We start from the raw sequence: 24,385 nt of genomic DNA on the forward strand, positions 1-24,385 counted from the left end.
GCATGGTAAGGCTTGTGGACCAAGTGCAGCATATTACTGTTACTATCAATCAAACTTCATGGAACACTGCCTTTCTCATTCATTTACATGGGTGTTTTTGAGCTACCATGTCCATTCAACTAATGTCATATAGTTCAAAAATCCAGTAGTTACTTCCTAGGCCCTTCACAGAAATCTTTGCTGATTCCTACAATAATAGTGTTATTACTATTAAATTCTTCTTGTTGTTTTGTTTTGTGATTTAAATTAATAGAGAGCCACATTAAAAAAATAAGCTAGTTTCAGAAGGTGATAGAAACATTAGAAAACGTGATGTGAATAGGGTAGTTGGTGATATTAGTTAAGGTGGTAATGAGAGACTGAGAAAATGCCAGATGGCACTGGAGGTAAACAAAACGAAACAACAACGACAACAAAAAATCCAAAGCTCAGGGAAGCTAAGCAATTTGTACAAAATAATACAAGGTAGTAAGGGGAAGATATTGAGTTTTACCTTAGGAATAATTCCAAATGTAGGGTTTATTCCTCTATAATACAGTTTTCTTCTTGTGAATTCACATAAACACAATGAAAGGCAGAAATGTAAGTATTGTATCCCAGACAAAAGAAAAGTAGCTTCATTCTCTTGGATTTACCAGTCCAGGAACTGGAATTGTGATGTGTTGAAATTTGGACTCCGTGTTGATGACTAGGTTTGAATCATAGTCCCAGCATTAAACCTTGGCTGAATCATTGGATTTGCAGCCTTCATTGTGTTCTTTTGGTGGGGCGGGAGTGGGAGGGAGCTTGTCTGTAAAGTGAGCAGAATGTTTGGATGATCTCTATGGGCTTTTCTGGCTCTCACTTTCTAAGATGCTGTGACTTTAGGAGGTAGCATTTGATCTGGGCTTTGGAGGGTGGGGTAATTTTTTGACATGCTTCCTTTCCTTAAGGGGAAAGGTATTTCAGGTGGGGAAAATGCTGGAGTAAAAACACAGTGGCTAGCAACTGCTGAAGGAATTCTGGGAATGGTGTGTACTAGTCTGACAAGGCTGGAGTCTGATCCTGTAGAAGACAGGAAAGGCAAACAAAACCTGGACCTAGGTGAAAGGCTCTTAATGGCTATGTTTAGGAGATAAGCATACAAATTTTGTACAAGGTGCTGAGAGCTTTCCTGAGCTTTTTTTTTTTTTTTTAAACCTCTGGGGTCATGTGGCATCTTCTCAATTTCTCATTACCACTTTTACCACCTTGCCTAATATCTTAAGAATTCTTTCCTTGCGCTTGCAGAATTCAGAAAGTACTCTATACTATTGTTGTTCTGTGGCTGGCCTCTCCCTATATAAACAGTTCCAGTGATGGCTTTCCCTGGGCCCTTTATTTCAGTTTCAGACAGCTCTAAATGTGAAATAATCTTCTCTGCATTGAGTCAAAAGTTACAACTCTATTTATACCTTTTACAGAGGATAAAATATATTCAATTATAAATGGTAGAAGAATGCATTCAACTACTTACCCCAAGTCCCTGAAGCATATGTGTAGCTAGCAGCACATGTATAATATGCCTTCCCTCAAGTAATGGAACTTTAAGAATATTCCAGTCATGAAATATATGTTAGTTAGCCTCCCACTTTGGATCTCACTAACCCAATACTCTACTTTTTGGGAAGATAGATCAGTAGACTGTTATGATAAAGACTTTGATAATTCAGATGAGGAATATATAGCTTGCCAGGTGGAGAGTAAGTGCTCAGAGGACAGCTGACCAGGGAGGCAGAAAGGCGAATGTCACAGGACAAGGAGACCGTGAAACTGAAACATGAGTGAAGCCTATTCAAATGGCTGTGAGCTCTTACATAGCTGGATCATGGAATGTAGGAGGAAATATAGCTTGAAATGTAGCTAGAAATGAAGCTAGAAATGAGGCTGGGGGAATAGACAGGGATTAGGCACGAGGGGCTGTTTCCCATGGAAATTATTTTAGGATTCTATCTTGAATTGAGAGATCAGTATTCTCCCCCATCAAGTGTATTGATTCCCCCTTGTGTGTATTAAATGTGTGATCTGCCTTTTAAAAGTATTAGAATAGCTCAATCGCAATATACATATGATCACATAAGATGATGCTAAGCAAAAGGAACTACAAGATTTGGAAATAAGTGGTTCATCTTTGTTGTTATTTTCAACGTACCATGTGAAGTTATACCTTTTTCTTTTGTCTTTCTTCCTCATGGTTTTATCCCTGTTGTCACTGTAACTGACTTTGGTACACTGGGTATTGCATGCATGTTTATTGGAACTAAGGAAGGGGAACATCAAAATGGAGAGACAAAGGGTAATAGGTGAACCAATGCAACAGCAATACTTACAAGACAATATGCCGTAAACCAGCTGTACTACTAGGGGGGAGAGTGGGGAAGGAGCTGGGGAGGGGGAAAGGTGGGAGAAAAATGAAGGAGGAGGTAACAAGTTTGATAAGAAATGAACTCACTGCCTTATGTATGAAACTGTAACCCCTCTGTACATTACTTTGACAATAAATTTTTTAAAAAGTCTAAAAAATAAATAAAAGTATTAGATCATATAGGAAAAATGGAAGAAGAGATACAAATCACCTTTAATCTCAGCAATCAGAAATAGCACTGCTGAAACATTTTAACATATTCTCAGTGTATTTTTATGCCTGTATTAGTAAGAAAGGCATGATCACATTGTAAAATAGTTTTACCCTGCTTTTCTCAAATGCTCCATGTGTCAGCACTTCACAGACCCTGCCATTAAAAGATCTTTGAGAACTAATTTCCAGTGTCCCTACATAATAGCCCCCAAGGTGATTAATATCCTATTATACTTAAATGTCACATTATGGTTTATAATTTAAGGTGCTTGTGTTATTTTTCTTTTAGTTTGTTCACATCTGACTTTATTTGGGGTAGGTCTAGCTATGCCAGTGGTCTGGTGGCATAGGTCTAGCCATGCAAGTGCAGGATGAAATGGTTTGATGTGCACATTGACAAGTATTTACAATAGTATTGCAGAGTGGATTGGAAGGAGGTGGTCCTGAACAATATAGGCAAAGTAGGAGAGTAACAATTAAGTTATTGGTGGTTTTTTTCTTTTCTTTCTTTTTTTATACATAAAGTTTACTGTGAACTTGATGAAAGCTGCCAGGATATTTTCATGCTAACTCAGATGTCTCAAGGATACCTTGAGGTGACTATACTGAGCAGGGAAGAAGAAAGTGACAGTGGCTTCCTAGTACCTGATCAGAGACAGGAAATAGCAAAGAGAATGACTAAGTTTGAAGGGTTGGTCTGAGAAAGGAAAAACTGTTGCCTTAAAGGATACAAGGTAAACTGTTAGGGAGATAGATTATAAATTGATCCAATAGCTTAGAAAAGAAGTCAGAGAACACTCATTTATTGGAGCCATCTGCATAAAGATTGGAGCTGAGATTCTAGATGAAAAGCATTTCAAAAGACCAGGTGTTTATGATAAGACCAATAACACAACATTTTATTATTAGGGATAAGATAACTTACTATTAAGTAGCAGACAAGGACAATTAAGAGAAGAAGCGGTAAGAGAGGAGGCTATGAAAAAAAAAGAAAAAGCACAGAAGAGAATGGTGTTGAGGAAGCCAAGAGAGGCAAGAGGTGCAAGGAAAATTTATCAAATTGTCAAGTGACACAGGGTGTGTCTATGGGCACAATTTAAGTGACCCCTGATCATTCTGAGTATGTGAGAAGAGCCAGCAAGTAGCAATGCATGAGGAGTAAAGCTAGCCAAGGAGTAGAGTCTTCTTGGGCTCTTTTCCACGATAAGATTGTTGTTAGTGGAGCAGCAGAGGGGCTTCCCTTTCCTTTTATTTTCATTAAGTAAGAAACACTGTGTTTCGAACTTGTCATATGACTTAGATTACTTCTCAGCATTTGCTTTTCTTCACATGTAAAATGCTTTCATTGGCAATTATGTTTTTGGACATAGTGTACTCTGTCCAGGCTTCCAGTGTAGCCTATGCCATTCAAGCAGCATTGGCAAGACGTGTGTAAACCAGGTGTGGCCTTGGTATTTTTTCTGTGTCTCATTGGTTCTTAATACTCACTTTGTAACCCTCAGCAACAATATTTCAATTGCTTTCAAATGACAGAATGTAACTTGTGTCTTTCAAGTGTGTTATCTGAATTGGTTAAAATTAATGCAATCAACTTGTAGTTTAAAGAATGTCTTTGTTTTGTTGCCAATGGCTGAATGATAGAGAGCTTTAATTCTAGCAAGCTTTAGTTAGAAAAAGAAAAAGAAATCAAAGGGTGATGTCATCAAGAATCACAGTGAACCAGATCAAGAAATGCCTTTATTGGTTACACAACACCAACCGTATGTGTTGCCATCCTATTCCTTTATTAACAATGAAAATATTATATCTCAGAAGGGTGCATATTATCAGTCCTCTTCAACACAAAATCACTTTGATACTTGCTAATGTGATGCCTATGGATTTCAGAAAATTATTTCTCTTAAAATGCAATGCTAAGTGATTCTTGGTTTTAAAATTTATGGCAAATGTTCCTAATAAAGTAAGAAATATATAGTCAATGCAGTATATTAACTTTTGGGGGGAGGGGCTTGGCAGTGAATTATCCTGTTTTCAGTATTATTTTTTATCATAATTACTGTAAAGATGTTTAAATCAAAATGATGTTACTTTTAAAATGTCATCATGCTATTCTAGAAAACAGTTCCCATGTAGGAGGGTGAATGGATCAGTATAAATATAAAGCAGTATAAATATAATAAAAGAACTTGATTATCTTTAAGGTATTTTACCTTTTTGAAGATAAGATTTTACTCTGAAATTCTTGATTCTTTTTTTCTTTCTCTTTGGTTTTTCCCAATGAAGCTCATTATCATTTATTTTAATTCCCTATGGACCTCTCTTCCCATCCAGCCTAGAAGATTTTGGTCATTCCATTAATCATTCTTTTACCATTAGAGCCAACAACTCCATGACTTTTCATAGAATTTTAATTCCATTCTGCTGAGCCTTATCCTAATTATTTGACAACCTATTGCTTGTGCCTGGGCTGCTGGCTAAAACTTAATAACTATGCCAATCATAGCCTTTATAAATGTATGGTCTTGGATTTGTTAGGTCATCAGGATGACTTCGCAACCCTCATTTGTTTCCCTAAGCAGATCTATTCTTTGTAACTATTGTATACTCTCACCCCCATCTTTAATCTTCTTCCTGCCACCTCTTCCCTCAGTCTCAGAAGATGATCTAGACTCCTGTTTTGCTGAGACCAGTAGGAAAAAAAATTGTAAACTTCTTTCTTTATTCCTCTCCACCTGTTCGTATCTACAATGTTTCTCACAGGTATATTGTCTTCTAGTTATTTTCCTGCTTTTCCTCCCTTAGCTTTGCACCAGGATGCTCTGCAGTGTTCAACCTTCATTTGATTGATTTTCTTGTGGCATTTTGTCATTATGGATCATTTTCAGTATTTACAAAAACCTTTCTCTTTTGGTCATTCTCCTGCTTTAGATTTGTACAGATTCAATCTTCTATCTTTCTAAAGAAAACTCCTTTTGGACTTTGAAAAAAAGGAGGATTTGATGCTTTAAAAGTCACAATTATTGAAAACTTGTAATTCAGTATTGTTTATTTTTAAACATTATACTTTCATGTTATAGAAATAAATTATAGTTCAGTTTTGGTACAACTTCATTCTTTACTAGCATATTTTAATTGTACAGAAGTGTTTCATTGTTATTTCTATGCATGCATATAATGTACTTTGATTAAATTCACCCCCTTCAATTATACTTAAAAATAAGAAATACTTCTTCTTTTGCTTTTTCTGTTTTCTATTTCTTATTTTTATTTCTGCCTGATAGATTACTATGTATATGCATATCATACAACATATCATATGTCTTCTTAAGTATATGCAGTAAATATATAAGAAATATTAAGTATATTAATCATTGCTTGGTTTATTTTTTTCTAGTTAATGAAGGAATTTCCTCTGCTGAGCATGTTCAACATCCATGAAAACCTTTTAGAAGCTCTTCTGGAACTACAAGCATATGCTGATGTTCAGGCAGTCTTAGCAAAGTATGATGGTAAGTCCTTGATAGTTTTATGTTCTTTAGAACTTCTCTCTTCTTAGTATACTACAGACATTGTATTGGAAAGATCCTTTTGAGTAGCACCATAGTTTGAAAACTTTGCTTTCAAAGACTTTTCACATACTGGTTTTATACAATCTTAGAAGTTTGTATTTAGCATGAGTAGACACATTGTGTGGCTTGTGCTTCATTCCTCTTTGTCCCTCTGTGCAGACTTCCTGGCACTCTCCCTATCAGGCAACTTATGAACTCTGCTGGGTTCCCTGCATGGTCAGGAAACAGACCTGGTTGCAGCAGCAGCTGGTTGCAGCTGCAGCTATTAGAGATCTTGTTGCGATGCCATGCCAGTGATGCTGATCCTCTGAAGCAGTTTAGGACAGCCAGTGGCCCTTATGCATGTGACAGCTCAGTATGTAACTGAAGATAACATCATATTCCTTTACCGTAGGTATTTTCTTCATTAGGAGAAAATCCACTTCCTTTGTATACTTACTCATGAACTTATTCTCTTCTGCCAGTTTTTACTACACTAGAAAAATAAACTTATGCATTCAAGAGATTTAAAAACTCTTCTGACTATCTTGTGATTACCAGTGAATTCACTATTTGATTAATCATACAAAAAGAATCTGAATCCTTACTTCTCATGACTAAAATCTCTGCAGAACTTCACCCTATGGGCCTTAATTACTCTCTCCTTAAAATAAATGTGTTTGGTTGTAAAATTGATCTTGTGAGTGATTACGTATATTATAGAATCATTGTTTTTGCCTTATGAAATGTCCTGTCTTTAGTAAGGTTCTTTAGTTCACATGAAGAGTTTTTCAAGGCTGAGGATTTAGCTCAGTGATAGAGTACTTAGCATGTACAAGGCCCTGGCTTGTATTCCCAGCACTACAGGGGATTTTTAAAAGAATATTCTCATCACAAATCTCCAAGATTTCACAAAACATATTGAACAAACACATTTTTGACACAAAATTCCTCATAAGAAACTTCTTAAATGGTTTGAAATTGTTACCACCTATTATGGAGGGAACTGAAATATTGTGAGACTGTTATTTTCCTCAAATTTTTTTTTTCAGATTGGTGGAAACTCAAAGCCTTCAGCCAGTGATGGCATCATTTTTGCTTATGTAGACATGAGCACCCTATGCAATAAGATATACACTATTTAGTATGGAATTGATTTTAGAAAGAGAGAGGAGTATTTGCAGAGCCCTTTAAAGTAAACAAAATGAAGATTGCTTGGCCTTCACATCAGCTCATTTTTATTTTCTGTTTATATGCTAGAGTCTCACTCTTAATTTTAACAGTGGTCTAAACTTAGGGGTTGTTTGCAGGCAAAATGCTTATTCTTTGACATTCTTTTAGTCCAAACAAACCCAGTTCTATACCCAGGGGTTCAGGGGACAAAGAACTTTCAAATGCCCCACCAAAATTCATGCTTACTTTGCTACTGCTGACCTGAATTCAACCTGCAATATCAAGGCAGAAGGAACAGGATTTGACCAATAGAGCCTTTGAGATCACAAGTCTCATAATGTTCCTTTCATGAAGATCTCAATTCATTACAGAAGTCATCAGCCTTGTGTCAGAAAATTGATTGCAAAACAAAGAAATGAACTCAGTTGGAGCTAGTCATTGTCTCTCTGTATCCCATTGTACAGCCTCTGTTCTACAACAATCAAAAGCTGATTTATTATATTCTGATAACATATGTTCACATTATTTGTTAAAACAGCCTGTCCCACTCTGCACAAAAACTTGGCTCACACTTTGAAAAATTCTTTTGTTGCAAGTGAACAAACTCACCATATCAAGGCCCCTGTGTTGAGCTTTGTTTATGTTGTGTACCTGGCAACAGAGATGATGTTCTTGTTCATTATTCATGGAAAAAGAGCTTCATTAGTGGCAGGACACATATTGTTGCTGAGATCCCTCGTTAGGGGTTTGGAGTTCAGCAGTTGTCAGTAGAATGCAGATGACCTAACTTCAACTGAATTCTGAAGGGAGCTTTGGTGCTGACTTGGCTCAGGCCTGTATCATTTACAGTAGAAATATAATGAAGTGGCTGCTGAAATTACTGTTCTTGAGGGGTGAGCTGCAGCCACTTAGGACTGTTGGAGAAAAAAAAAAAAAAAAGCAACCTAACATGTCTCTGTGCTTCATCTGATAACATAGAATGGCTTCCTTCAAATTTATCCCTGCTAAATTTTCTGGAGATCCAATGATCCTGTCCCTTCCCAGGGAATTGGGTGAGTAGAGTACTTGGAGTGGACAGATTACTGAGCACCCTATTTTTCACCCTGTTCAAAAGCAATCATTCTTATCAGAAATGCTGGAGAAAGCACTTTGAATTCCAGCCCCTCCAACCTCTCTGTGGAGCTACACCCAAAACAAGATTATGTGTTATCTTTGCAAATTGGAATGCTCTGGTTGGGTAGCTGTTTCTTGGATAGTTTATGGGTACACCAGTCCTTATTTATTACATTTTGTTAAGTGGATGAATTTTTAAAGTAGTATGTTGGGAAGCAACATGATTAGTGCTGCTTTCCTGACCTTTGCAAAAAAAGAATTTCAAAAAGTTGCAAGACACACAAAGAAAAAATCAGAGCATGCTTTGTGGAAAGAAAATGGGAAAGAAATACATTCTCTTGGCCTCGTAATTCTTCTTTACCATTAAAAAAAAAGATTGGCTTTGAGTTTGAAAATTTTTGACATTCGCAAATTCTTCTTACAGTGAGGCCCTTTGGAAACCCTGCATCCCTACTAGTATTACCAGTTAATTGGTCACAACTTCCTTGTAACATGAAGTCTAATTTCAGTTTTGCCCTTGAGAAAATGTCTCACATTTTGTTATTCCAGCCATTAGTCTGAAGTAATTCATTAGTCTGAAGGGTTGTCTTGTCTTCCTCAAGTTTTCATGTTCTTTGATTTCCAAGGTATTAACCAATATTAGAAATGGCCAGTTTTTATAAAAAATGATTTGTACTAGTTCTATATTATTTATACAGTGACTAAAGTAACAACAACATTTAGCATTTTATTGGCTTCATGTCTCAGGCATGATTCTAAGTTTTCATGGATACACTCATTTATCCTCACCACACACATATTTGGTGGATACATCATTAGTTCCATTCTAGAATCCTGGTGTCTGGGAGAAGTGTGTTCACCAGAAGCAACTACAATGTCAAAGTAAAGACATGTAGATGTTATTATCAAAGAGAACAGTCATAGTCAAACATGATGTGAATTTATTAGGGAAGGATGAAACTCGAGGTGGTCCAGTCCAGGCCCTTGTTTTTAGCCATCACACTACTGTTGGTAGTATTTTGAAATTTTAAATTAATACCATTATTATTATCATTAGTTAAAATTTGTGAAGAACCTACCATATACCATCACTATAACCTTGCTTGGAGGTAGTTGCTCCATTTTGTCAGATGCAGAAACTGTGGCTTTGTGAGTTTAAATACCTTTTATAACTGTCCATTTATACACAACTTAAAATCTTGGATTCAAACACAGGTATTGCCATCTGTAAAACCATTGTGTTATCCATAAGGCTAAGCCTTTCTAGAGTGACATGCTCTGCTTCTTTCATTTAACAAAGGCATGAATTAGATAGACTGTGATGCTGAATTTTAGTGATGCCAAGTGTCTTTGAAGATTTCTTTCTGATCATTCTTTAAGCAATGAATATATTCATCTATATTTGATTATCTTTTTTAAGCTACCTTCAAAATACAATTTTTCATCTCCAGTCAACTTGTTTTTGATTTCTTTAGTCACAAGGAAGATTTACGATTCAGTCTTTTTTCTCCAATCATTTGCTATAAAGGCTGATAATTTTAAGCCATTGTGAAAGTGTTGTATTACACTTCAAAGAAGATATTATAGGCCACCTAAGTTGAAAATCTCACAGATTAAAATAGTAATGTGGGGAATAAATCATGTATTTCTCATTCATTCTCATTTGCATATTTCAGTTTTAGAAGAATCTTAGGTACATTTATTTTGGCCTGCCTCTAGTTCACTATTGATGGGTGTCCCAGAAAGCAGTCACTGGTAATGTGGATGAGGTGGGTCAAACCTTAGCTTCACCTTTCCAGTCCTAGCTGAGTGAACTCAAATTACTTAGCCTTCTAACCCTCATTTTCTTCTGCTGGAAATGGAAACAAGAACATTAAAAAACTAATTCAATTTGCTTGAGAAAACATGGCTGATCATGTGTTGTGAGGATTAAAATATTTTAACCCATTTTAAGTATTTAGAGTTATGTAGGACAGAAAAAGAATCGAGAAATTATTAGCTGTTCTACTGTAGCTGTACTGTAGCTGTTGCTACTTTGAACTTCACTATTCTTGATCAATCTTATTCAAATAGAAAACAATTATAAAATGTCAGTGGAACTGGGAGTGTAAGAGCCCAGTCTTGAGTTACCTCAAAAGCCAGTGTTGTGTCATGCTATTATAATTCATTCTCACTTTTAAAAAGATCCATGTGTAGATATTTGATAAGAACTGAAATGCCTAGTCTCATGTACAAAGAATTCTTAAATTTTTGGAAGGCTGAAAATAGAAATGCCAGGCATTTTTATTCTGCTAAATTGTTTCTTTGGACTCAAAGCATTTTACCCTTGGAAAAATTTGAACCAATGGAAGTGTGGGTCTAAGCTCTTTTTGATATTTATACCATTAAGTCTTTTAATGATTTCCCTAATTTGAGTATATTAGCTTCCCAATAAGGAAATTATAACACATATATATATATACACACATACATATATGTGTGTATATTTATATCGCAAATGTATAAATGCAACATAGATACTACAGAACTTATCCTAAATTAGCATTATTGTCTTATGTGCAAATGATATACTTGCTAGAGCAGTATAAGTACATGGTTCTAACATTGAAGGAAATATTCTAGTAGACTGACAGTTCAAAATAGTTGGAAACAAATTAGGGAATCGCTTTATGCTGAGATTATTTAGAGTATAAGCCTTTTCTGATACTGTTTTTATAATCAGCATGTAGTTATAAGTAGAAGTTTCATAAATATTGTTTGTTGGCCCAGCACAAGTGATACAACTGTCATCATAATTACTTTGAAATGATCACTAGATACCCTGTCTTTTAGTTGATCTGTTATCCCTCTATGTTTGAGGTATAAACAAGAATAGGAGGGATTTGTCCACACCAAAACAATGCTTTTCAGTCAAACATTAAATGTGAATTTAATGCCTCAGGCACAAGCAGCTTCTGAAACAGTCACCACAAAATAAGGCTGCATTTGCAAATGAAGTTTTGAACCACTGTCAGTGTTTTTCATCCACATCTCTTCCCCAACCAATCTATTTGGGGAATATTTAAAGAGAATTCTTCTAATAATAGATGGGCAAAGGAACCACATTGCTAGTTCAAAGAAGAAAATAATCATTTACACTGATACCCTGGGGCTGTGTTTCAGGCCTGTAAGCATGAGTCACTGAGAAATGAAGACCCAGCACAACTTAGGACTAGATACCCTACTGATTTATACACCAAGAGGTTGATCTGCTAAGAAGACTGGACATTTCAGTTATCTTAGAACAAAGGATATATGCATTGAGCAGGAGTTATGGTCATAGATGTCAGTTTAGTGAGAACTACAGGCATGAAAACCTGTTTCTGATGATGAAGAAGACCTTTCATGAATGCATACATCTGTAGTTCACATACTTGGCACATGCACAAACTCTCTAAATTTATATTAGCTTTAGTAATCCTTATTGCCCAGTTATCATAATTTACCAAGGTAACATTCCTCCCCAGCTAGCCATTACCGTCATGGAAACTGCTGTGTTTGGCTCCAAGGCACCAGCCTCAGAAGGGCCCTCCAATAGACCTTGTAGGGTAATCCAGTCCAAAACCTGCAAATCACATCTGGTGTTTGGCTTTGTAGCATGAGATGAATTTTTCTGGGTGTAGTGGAATGAGTGTTGCCTACTCTTCCCCCAGCCCAAAATTACTAAGGTCATGTAGAATTTCCCGATTGAATCATTGAAATCCCATGTTGCACATTTTTTGAGGTTCTTGTATATCAATCCTTTTTATTTCTTAAGTAAATTTTCCCCTTTGGTTGAAAGGGAACCTTGGATTGGCTTTTTGGAGGTGGAGCAAAAAGACCTCACACTGTCTGGAACCATTAACAGAAACAAAAATTTAAGGATAGAATTTTTGTTTCTGTTTTTTCTTTGCATTGTGTCATGAATAGAAGTGGAGAAATTTTAAGAAGAAGGTCTACATGGCAGATAGGATCACATACAGAGACAGTAGTTAATATCATAGTCCATAAGCAGACTGTGAAGGAAAAATGAGCTGCTTCATTGTTCACTTGTTTTCCATTTTTGTTTGGATGGTTCATGGCTCCAAAAGCATCTGTGAAAGCCACATTTGTTGAGTGAATATGAGTTTCAGGTATGTTCGTCTGACCGACATAATATCTATTTGATGCCTGACCACAAAACAGGATATAGGTGGAATAATGCTTGCTTGTAATAAGGGTGAAGTGTTTCAAGTGACACTCTAAAAAGTTTTGGATTTTGTAGTTCTCATTTAGGGATGCTCACCTGTACTTGAGTACAGGAAAGGAATGCAAAGAGTAATTAGGACATTTTTTTCCCCAATGATTTCACCAAGGGACCAGCATATCCTTAATGCGTTGAAGATAAAATCTTTTTGGTGTTTTTACATTCAGAGATGAATATCACTTACTTTCTCTCACCAGGTTTTTATTCTAATGGAGAAAGACGTTAAACATACACATGTGTGCACACACATAAACACAAGTGATTGTGGATGATGAATGCACGCTCTGTACATCTGTTTGAAACATGCTGTGGGAAGTGTAGAGAAAGTCTTTGACTTCAGTCCCTGTGTCCTTATCTTAGACCCCTGTGTACAAGAGTGGTTATTCAAAACATCTCTGGTTAGTGAATGAATTAGTAGATGGAGATGCTACTATGATGTAATGTCCTTGTTTTTGCTCGATTTGGAATTTACTTATCTGCTGGATGCTCTCCTTAAAAGTGCTTTAGAATCATAGATATGAGAATTGATTCTTAACTTCCTTCTCTCATACATAGGTATCATAAGGATCCTTTTAAACTACATCTTGCTTATTGGTAGATGAATAAAATAAAATGATGTTAAAAAAAGGTTATCACTGAAAATTGCTTTATCTTACCTGAAGGTTTGCTCCATGTGTTTTCTTCCAAGATTATTGCATTTAATTTTTGCTATTATGGGTTATTCATCACTTTTAAAAATTCAGGAGTCCCTAAGATGACCTTTCTTTCAGTGCCATCATTCTGATAAAGGGTGGAGCCAGTGAGGTTGTTTCTAGCCAAGGAATTGTGTACTTTGCTTTAACCTTGTTTTCAGTTTTTGTTTTTGTTTTGTTTTTGCTTCTTTCCTGTTTCTTCATTTTGCTACTATTTTAAATAGACATCTAGAATAAGAGTACCAATAGACTTTCATGCATCATTTTGGACCACCACAAGCAAAGATAAAAGTGTCACATGTATGTTGAGGAATAATGCTTCTGACTCTTAAAATACCTGTCAATACTGACCACTTTTAACTTCTAGGAGCTAAATTAGGTATAAATGGTGCCATGTCAAATAAAGCTGATTTTAAGAGATTTGAAATGTCAATAACTTATGATTTCATTCAGCAAACACTAACCACCAGACATTTTTCTATGTTGTTGATACAAAGTGAAGAAACACAGCATTCACTCCTAAAGTACACCATGAAAACTAGGAGATACAAACAAGAGAATAAGTAATTTCAGTAAGTGTAAAGACTTGACCCCAAGTGTGTGGGAAGTGTGGGAATCTAGGAACTGAACCAGTGAAGGGGCTTGAGCCACAGACAGGTGGGTATTGGTGGGTTGGGGGGACAAGTGGCATGATTAGGGTGGGGTATTTCCTGTGTTCCACACAACAGGAATAGGGAGGGATGTAGCAAAAGGCAGATGATATGAGATGGGTTAGATGAGGGCCACACCTCTGAGGACTTTGGATCTCACTTTGTGGGAGCAGGAGGGCATTTCAGTTTTGACTGTACAGTGAAGAGAGTGGCTGGTTGACTTTAGGTTGTTGAAAGGTGAAGCAGTACAAAAATACTCAGACCTGAATGGAGTTCTCTGAAAAGGGAAAAAGTTGGATTTTGTTTTGTGATTTCAGATACCACGATGGAGCACCAGTCTATTGTGTAGGAGACATTTGTAAGGGTTTTTGAACACTAGTATAAAAGTTATTAGAATTTGGTTTTTCTTCATTAAACAACAAATGGGAATCACATCACAGTGTAGTCTCCTGAGTGAACAAAGCTTCCTATTTTAAACTATAGCCACATAATTTCATTTGCTGTGTGGTGATATCTTAACCACAGGAAATTGAAGCTAATCTTAACTCCACATAACCTCAGTTACTCTTTCAAGGAGTATAACTAAGACACAGAAAAGAGGCTGCCAGGGCTCATGTAATCCATCAGCACTTAGCTACTTCTGCTAGATCATAGTTATGACATGAGGGGGCGGTGATATGGGATGTGAGGAACAGAAAGCGCCCTGTAGTTTATATTAAAGGCAGTAGAGCACATGAAATTAGTACTTGAATAGCTAGATCTGTGTTTCGTTTGCTAAAATCAAAGCATCTGATAAATCCATACCTGCTGACAACTGTAGTTGCCTGTAAAGTGGATCCTACATAAGAGAAATACCCTGGATTATGTTCTTAGAAAAGTGCAGAACTTGGCTGGAAGGATGAGTCAGTGGTAGAATGCCTCCTCCTAGGTGCAGGGCCTTCAGTTCAAACCCTATCACTGCTAAATAAAGAGAGGAAGCATTTGTAATAACTAGAGTATGTCTATGATATTCTTAGCAGAGGATCACAATAGGCCAATCACTAGGTGCACCCGACCATATATAATGAAGCAAATCAAAATGAACTCCCAGAATTGGAAACAAGATGTTTTTATTATGTGCTGTTTACAATCCATCCTTCCTTCCTTCCTTCCTTCCTTCCTTCCTTCCTTCCTTCCTTCCTTCCTTCCTTCCTTCCTTCCTTCCTTCCTTCCTTTCTTTCTTCCTTTCTTTCTTCCTTCCTTCCTTTCTTTCTTTCTTCTTTCTTTCTTTCTTTCTCTTTCTCTTTCTTTCTCTCTTCCTTCCTTCCTTCCTTCCTTCCTTCCTTCCTTCCTTTCTTTCTCTCTTCCTTCCTTCCTTCCTTCCTTCCTTCCTTCCTTCCTTCCTTCCTTCCTTCCTTCCTTCCTTCTTTCTTTCTTTCTTTCTTTCTTTCTTTCTTTCTTTCTTTCTTTCTTTCTTTCTTTCTTTCTTTCTTTCTTTCTTTCCTTTCTTTCTTTCTTTCTTTCTTTCTTTTCTTATCTTTTCTTATCTTTTCTTTCCTTTTCTTTCTTTCTCTCTTTCTTTCTGTTGTACCCTTTGTCTTGTATATAAGTTTATCTGATCCTGGGAAGGGAAAGGGATCACAGAAACAGCAGCAGAACAAAGGATGAACCAAGGCAACAATGAGCTTTACAAGTTGAGGTTAGGAGGGGGATGAGTGGGAGAAAGTGAGGGAGGGGGTAACAGTGTTAAAAAAGAAATTTACTCATTACCTTACTTATGAAACTCTTTGCCCCGCCATTCATCACCTCTACAATAAATAAAAATAAAAAAGTTTTAAAAAAAGAAAGAGAGGAAGGAAAGAAAGAGAGACCCTTAAGAGAACAAGATTAATAAAAGAAATAAACATTAGGAGTAAATGTGTTCTTTAAATCTATACAAATAACAAAAACACAAAACCTATTGTTGCTCTTCATCCTCCTCCCCTTCCTTCCTCTCCATCCCTCCTTCTCTCCCTCCCTCTCTTCTCCCCCTTTCCTTCCTTTCTTGCTTTCTTTCTTGCTTGCTTTCTAGATTAGATCTTACTATGTGGTCCAGGCTAGCTTGGAATTCACAGTCCTGCTTCAGCCTCCCAATGGCTGAGATTACAGGCATCTGGCACCACACAATTTTAGCTTGGATTTCTTTCCTTTTTAAATTTAATTTTATTGTCAAGGTGATATACAGAGGGGTTACAGTTACATACATAAGGTAGTGAGTACATTTCTTGTCAATTTTGTTACTTGGGTTTCTTAATCTAAAAAAAGATTTTGGGATAATGACCATGGCAGCCCTGTGCTGTTGTCCTATTCTTTGCCTTTGTCCTATAGAAAGACGATTTGGAGCAGAAAATACTGTATTCTAGATTAATTAAAAATTACAGCTATTCATTTTATTTTCTATTTCCTTTAATACCTTTGGTTCTTTTATAGCAAATAATTAGTCCCAAAAAAACTTTAGAAGATATGATTGTAAGTTATGAACATTTAGTAAAGAGATCCCTAAAGGTTCAGTAACGATAGATGAAGAAGTTATAACAAATCACAGATGTAGATATGAAAATATTTTTGTTTGCAGAATAGTATTTAAATGTGTATATCTTATTTATTTAAATAGCCATTTTTTCACACTTCTAAATCAGATGGATGACATACAAGTGTTTATGCCCTTAAATAAAACGTCGTAACATGGAGCAATGTAATATTTTTAGGTAACATGATCATAATATCTATTTTACAAATTATGCACATAATCATTGCAGGCAATTGAAAATTAATGGTAATCTCTCAAATTCTATTCCCTGACTTCTTTCTTTGGTTTTGCTTTTGTCACTGTCTATACATTTCTTTGTTGTGTTTTTTTTTTTTTGCCAGTACTGGGGCCTGAACTCAGGGCTTGAGCACTGCCCTTGGCTTCTTTTTGCTCAAGGCTAGCACTCTACCACTTGAGCTACAGCGCCACTTCTGGCTTTTTCCATATATGTGGTGCTGAGGAATCGAACCCAGGGTTTCATGTATACAAGGTGAGCACTTTACCACTAGGCCATATTCCCAGCCCCTCTATACATTTCTTGTTTGTTTTTCTTATTAAAACTTTTTTTTTGGTTTGGGTTCTTTTGTTTTTGTTTATCTGTTTGAGATAGAATCTCCTGCTTAGATCAGGCTGGCCTGGAACTCCCAAGTGCTGGGATTACAGATCTGTTCACCATGCCCGATTGTTAATATATATATATATATATTTTTTTTTTTTTGGCCAGTCCTGGGCCTTGGACTCAGGGCCTGAGCACTGTCCCTGGCTTCTTCGTGCTCAAGGCTAGCACTCTGCCACTTGAGCCACAGCGCCACTTCTGGCCGTTTTCTGTATATGTGGTGCTGGGGAATCGAACCCAGGGCCTCATGTATATGAGGCAGGCACTCTTGCCACTAGGCCATATCCTCAGCCCCCGATTGTTAATATTTTTAAAATTAGATCTTGGCAGCAAGATAGCATGTAACCTGAAAATTACTGTATTTATCCTGTGTGATACTGGCATATCTCTTAACTATTCTATGCCCCCCCCCTTCCCTTACTCTGAGTAGTAAATAAGATGACAAGTGTCAGTGACTAATACCAGTACGTGCCATATATTCTTCAGGAGATCTTTGCAGCAATTTTGAGGATGGTAATGATCATACAGGGAGGACAGTATGCTCATAAAATGGATGGATGGAGCAAAGCTGTGGGTGGTAGCTTAAACCAGAAGGATGACTAATATGCTGAACTGTTTGCTGAAACCATTAAAATTTAATGGTACAGATTTAATTTTAAGACTTAGAAAGTAATGGAGTTAAATACAAAATCCTACCCATAGGTTTTCAAAATTGCAGAAAGTTTTCATGGACTATATGAAAGAGAGAACTGACTGGCTGAAATCAATTTGAATAGAATCCTTAGGTTTTGGTTGGCCTTAACAAATGAGGGGTCCCAGCTCCACAAGCCAAGGCCATCTTCACTAGTGTTTAGAGAGGCTTGTGTGGTGACGGGAGGCCCTCAAACTACACATTTCCCTCAAATTCTGAATTCATTCAGGTTTGAGGTATTGTGAAGATTATTTAGATTTCTGATTCTCAGCGTTTGAAATCACTCATTGCCCAGTAATGAAGGAAATAAGAAGTTCTGAAAAATGTCAATTAATGAACTAGAGATATTTATCTTGGAATAGAATGGTACACTGGAGATATTTTAACCATCTTTATGTTTAAAAAGTTACCTTGAGAAATAATCAGATTATTTTTTATTATTGAAAACAGAATTCGTGATTTTTAGATAAATATTCATAAATGGAATGGGGCGAATTACAAAAGGCTGGATTTGATTGACATGAGACGACAGCTTCCGATGACTATAGATTATATGATTTGAGAGATAAATTGCATATAATAATGGACAAATCTCAAATAAGGGAGGAATGACTTTTTACTCATGTATACACCCATGTGACCACCACCCAGAGTGAAGCATAGAACTTTCCATCATCTCAGAAGGTTGCCTCATACTCTCTTCTAGCCAGTAACCTCCCCTCTTGCTCTGAAGTAAACACTTTCCTGATCTCTATCATCAGATATTAATGTAACCAATTTGGGCACTATTTAGCAGTTTCAAATGAAATTCAACAAATATCTGCCTTCTGATCCAGCAATTCCATTTCCATTTCTATATCTGAGATAAAGATTTTTTTTCTAAAGCACACATGAGAACGGCTACAATAGCCTAAGTTGGAAAAGCAATTCAAAGAAATTAGAAAAGAGACAAGCATATAGTATATAGTACTCAGCAGTAAAAAAGGAATCAAGTATTGATACATGCTTCTACAAGGGATACATCTCACAAATAGGATGTTGAATGAAAGAAGCCAGACACAAGAAAATACATTCTCTGATTCCATTTGTATGAAGTTTAGGATTGTAGCTTTTAGTGAAATATTTTCAGGACAATTTGATTTTTGAATTTTTAAATACCCTTGGGCACAATTTGATTTTGAAGGCTTAATACCTTTGGGGAAATTGCTTTCTTCTCCCTTTTGAAAGGGGTTCATGTGATTAAAAGATGGCAGAGAAATAGAAGAAAAATTGAGCTAATATCTGGGGTTCAGCTGTGCTTCAGTGAGGAACACATGTTTAACAATCCTTGTTTCTACATTGAGAAATGTAATTCTGCACCTTTATTTTCTCTTTGGGTTCTCTTTTCTTTCTTCTAGGTGCTAGAGATTGAATATAGGGCTTTGTGCAAACTAACAACACACTTTACCACTTAGCAACTCCTCAGATGATCTTGGTCTAGTTACATAAAATGGAATAGATAATACTTTTCTTACTAAAATGATTTTTGAGTCCCTTCCCCCAAAATATTTCTGTATAAGCCACAGGCAATATTGGAAAGCAGATTTTGTTGTTCTTTTCTAATACTTTCTGAGCTAGGGGACCTAGTTTAGGAGGAGTGTTTTCCTGGCAATCATAAAACCTAAGTTCAAACCCCAGTACTGCCAAAAGGAACAAACAAACAGCATTTCCTGCAACAGTGGGAAGTGCAAAGTGGGAGGATTAGGCCCAAGGCCAGCCCAGCCAAATAGTTTGTAAGACCCCCATTTCAGTTCAACAAGCTGGGTGTGACAAAACCAACATGCATCCCAACTATGCAAAAACATAAATAGGGGGCTGGGAATATGGCCTAGTGGCAAGAGTGCTTGCCTCATATACATAAAGCCCTGGGTTCAATTCCTCAGCACAACATATATAGAAAAGTGTGAGCCTTGAGCAAAGAGAAGCCAGGAACAGTGCTCAGGCCCTGAGTTCAAGCTCCAGAACTGGCCAAAACAACAACAGCAACAACAACAAATAAACATAAATAGGTACACAGTACAGGCCTAAATGTAAGATCCTATCTGAAAAGTAACTAAGGCCAAAATGGCTGAGGGTGTGGCAGAGCCCCTGCCTAGAAAATGAAAGGTTCTGAGTTCTAGCACCACCAAAAACCAAAAAAAAACACCCTGACAGTATACTATTATCACTATTGATAGTTGTTTTCTGCATCATATTATTTTATCTATTTCCTTACTGATAATAGCCTAAAATGGTAGGAAGACAAAATCATAATGAACAGATAAGTGTCATGAGTAAACAAGGGTGACAGGGAGGGTACAAATATAAAGAGTTAACACAAAGAAGTTTTTTTTTTTTGTATTGATAGAACAGTTGTGCATTTTGGTGGTGGTAATGGTTATGTGAATCTAGATATGGGATAAAATTTCATTGCAATATATACTTAAATGGATATAAGATGCTGGGAAAAGAACAAGATCTACAACTTACTAAGTACTGTAGCAATATCAGTTTCTTTTTGATACAGCACTACATAAGATGTGATATACATACATACATACATACATGTGTGTATATGTATGTATATATACATGCATTTGTGTGTGCGTATGTATATATACATATGTATCATGTTATATAAGATACTACCATAGGGAGAAGCTGAGGGCCACTTTGGCTGGCACTGTACTGTCTGTACTATCTGTACTATCTTCACACATTTCTTTCTTTTTTTTTTTTTTTTGGCCAGTCCTGGGGCTTGGACTCAGGGCCTGAGCACTGTCCCTGGCTTCTTTTTGCTCAAGGCTAGCACTCTGCTGCTTGAGCCACAGAGACACTTCTGGCCATTTTCTGCATATGTGGTGCTGGGGAATCGAACCCAGGGCCTCATGTATATGAGGCAGGCACTCTTGCCACTAGGCCATATCCCCAGTCCATCTTCACACATTTCTGTGATCCCAAAGTTATGGCAAAACAGTAAGTTTAAAAATTATAAATTGCTGCAATAAATAAATCTCAACTTTGTAGTGGCAAGAATGAAAGATGTATAGGGCTCAGGGAATGAGTAATGTCTAATAAACTTTCTCCTATGGGGTTTTCCTAAAATGAGCTAAAATATCAATCTCTGCCTCTGATTTGGATATAAGACAGTTATTTGATTAAAGTATGCTAATGAGGTAATGTCTTATAGGAGGCACATGACAGAAGTGTAAGGCAAACTTTCCCAACGATGGAACTGTATACTAACAGCACTTCATACCTTTGTGTCTGGCTCACCAGAGTATTTACCCAGAACTTGAGTCAGACATGTCAGACATTTTGTAGAAGGAATGTGTCACTCTATTATGACATATATATATATATATATTATTCCAGTCCTTTTATCTTTTTGCATGTAAATGATTCTCAAGGACTATTCAGTCCCACTATTTAAACCATTTATTTTTCTTACTGCTATATGCACACTTCAACATTACCCAGATCATTCAATCAATACCTTTCCTTCACATGATATAGTTGTACCCCTGTGAATATGCAGCACGTTAACCAGTATCCTACAACCAGAAATGAGTCTGCTTCCAATTTTCCACCATTAGAAATTATGTTATGATGAGAAGCTTCTGTGTATACTCATGAGTCATGATTATTTTCTTAGAATGAAGTTTTAAAAGTTAAATTATTGGGATGGCAAAATGTAAACATTTTAAATATATATTATCAGAATATGTGAGATAGATACACATCATTTTTTAAAAATGAAAATTGTACACCAAATCCTTTTTTCAACAAGAAACTCTGTGTGAAGGGAAGTTTAGGGTCAGTCTCTTTAGGGTGATTTGTGCCCCCCTAGAAACAAATTTCCATTATCAATTAGATGTATTGTTTTTACAGAATTAGAAGAAAAATACTGAAAAGAAATAACTAAGCAAATTATGCAAGTCTATTTTACTATCTGTAAGTTTTTGCTAAGTAGTGAAAATAATGTCAATTTAGTGTGAAAGTATGGCATGAAGTGTGCATTCTACTCACTAGCAAAAAGTAAAATATGTCATAGAGCTACAGTTCCACCTACACTCATATGATATTAAAATTTGTTCTTGATTTTTAGGCATGTACACATGACATTTAATTTAAATACTAGAGAGGAACAGAGCTGAAAAAATTAACAGGGAAAATGTACTATAGGTATATTACTTTTCCTGAATGTGATTGCATTTCTTTTCTAGTTGTGAATGTGCTTTCTTTGGAGTGCATGTTGGGTTACAGTTTGAGCTTTATGGCCTTCCTTGATTAAGCATCTCTAGTTCTCTAATAGAACACTTCATCTGTATCTTTTTTCCTGAATTTCTAGCTGATTGAAAATATCTTATTGATTAGGTAATCATGAAAACACAATATGAAATGCTTGGGGAGCAGTGGATCTTAATAAACAAAAGATTTTACTACTTTATCAAGTGGAGCTGTATCTTTGGCTACCACTTTTCAGTGATTATGATCATTCTTTTCAGCCCTAACCCCTTCCGATAATTGCTCACCACTCACAGGAAGATGCCTGCTTGATCCAAGAAAAATAGATACGACCGAGAATGGTGGAAATAAGACTTGGATAATTCTTAAAAATTATAAACTTTCTTAAAAGTCTGAACTTTTAAGTAAAGCATGTGTTACTCTAGGTTTTCCTTTATGGGCATTCAACAGTAATGATTGAATAGACCCTGGGAAGCAAGCTATTTGTTTCCTGTATCGGCTTCCCAAGCTGAAAAGCTGGTACATGTTTAGATATCCGCAGAGCAACAAGACAAATCCATGAATCTGAAAAGAATCCATGATTCTTTTCTTCTCATGAGCACAGCATTGTATAGTATGTGTGTAGCGATGAAATTCTGCTTGAATATAGTATACAAGATCCAGACCTCTTTCCCTATCAGTGCTGTGCTATTGTTGCTCACCTGGAAAGTTGGGTCTGCTGGCCAGACTGAAGTCAGAGCCTTATGAGCTGGCTGATCTGAAGCTGGAAGATGTCCTAAATGGATGCCTTTTCAGTAGGCTTGCTTAGGGGTAGTTTTTAATGGGAGATGGATGAGCAGAAGCTGCTGGTACCTTTTCACACAGAGGTTCATAGCTAAATGGTACACATCTGATCTAATCACCTACTCAGAAGATTATTTTCAATTCTGTACATCTCAAGAGAGTCCATTATTTCCTCAGTCTGATTAGTTTCCCCACAGTGAATTTCACAGTAGTTTGCCTGTTTTGAGTTAAGAAAGCATTGGTATTATAACATAAATTTTGTTACAAGTGGTAAAGAAATGATAATGTTTCTTTCCTATTTTGGAAAAAATGGAATTATAGTTTAAATACATTTATTTCCCACCCAACTCCCTTACTTTTTCTTTATAAGTACTTTAATTCTTTCACCTACCCACCACTCCATCTGCGATCCCTCCCTCCCTCCCTCCCTCCCTTCCTCCCTCCCTCCCTCCCTCCCTCCCTCTCCTCTTTTCCTTCTTCTTCCTTCCTTCGTCTTCTTTCTCTGTTTCTGTACTTGTTTTATTCTCTCTCATTTATTTATTTGTTTGTTTGTTTTTGTGCTTGTTCTGGAGCTTGAGCTCAGCCTGGGTGCTGTCCTTGAGTTTTTCTCAAGGCTAGCACTCTACCACTTAAGCCACAGCTCCATTTCCAGCTTAAAAAATATTAATTGGAGTTAAGAGTCTCACAGGCCTTCCTGACTGGGTTAAGTTTGAACTGTGAGCTTCAGATCCCAGCCTCCTTGAGTAGCGAGGAGGCATAAGCATATGCTGCAGGCATAAGCCACTGGTGGCTAGATCATCTGCAATTTTCTCCACAGTTGTAAGGAACTGTTTTTCTGAGAAACAAATTAGGCTTCATATGGAAGGAAGTTTATCACAGATTTGAGTGAAGACAAATTTGATACGCCTTTTTTATTTGGGCAGTACTAGAGTTTGAAGTCGGGACCTTATGCTTGCAAGGTAGGTGTTCCCTGACTTGACTCATGCCGCAGTTCTTTTTGCTAAGGTTACTTTTCTAGGAATAATGTTGTGATGTTTGTCCAGAGCAGCATGGATCACAATTCCTCTTCTTATACCTCCCACATAGCTGGAACGATAAATGTGTGCCACCACACTCAGCATTTTGTCTAGCTAGCCCCAAACCATGATTGTGATTTTCGTCTCCTGAGTAGCTGAGATTATAGTTGTGAGCCATTGCAACTGGCTAAAAAATGTAAATTCTCTTAAATATTTCATACTTCCATACCCTTACACATATACCCTTTACAAATTATGCATATGTTTAATATATTAGAAATATTTGTGATTACATTTTCTGACTTCAACTTGGACATTTTTAATACTTACTATTAAAATCTGAATATGAACTTCTTGACATTTAATCAAAAGGAAGTTTGGGTTAAATTTGGCAACTATTTATTTAGCTGTGTAGATTTAAAAAAATAG

At 36.5% G+C, this 24,385-nt stretch overlaps 1 protein-coding gene across 5 annotated transcripts in view; it reads left to right on the plus strand.

Moving 5' to 3' along the window:
* The window catches only part of St7 (suppression of tumorigenicity 7), a 204,289-nt gene that overhangs the window by 142,626 nt on the left and 37,278 nt on the right, over positions 1-24,385 (plus strand). For all 5 annotated transcript variants that reach the window (XM_048340114.1, XM_048340111.1, XM_048340110.1 and 2 more), the window contains one exon: positions 5,991-6,105. In XM_048340114.1, coding sequence (XP_048196071.1) covers positions 5,991-6,105 — 115 coding nt within the window. The remainder of the gene's footprint in view (positions 1-5,990; positions 6,106-24,385) is intronic.

The sequence above is a fragment of the Perognathus longimembris genome, chromosome 2, assembly GCF_023159225.1.
Source record: "Perognathus longimembris pacificus isolate PPM17 chromosome 2, ASM2315922v1, whole genome shotgun sequence".
Classification (NCBI taxonomy): Eukaryota; Metazoa; Chordata; class Mammalia; order Rodentia; family Heteromyidae; genus Perognathus; species Perognathus longimembris.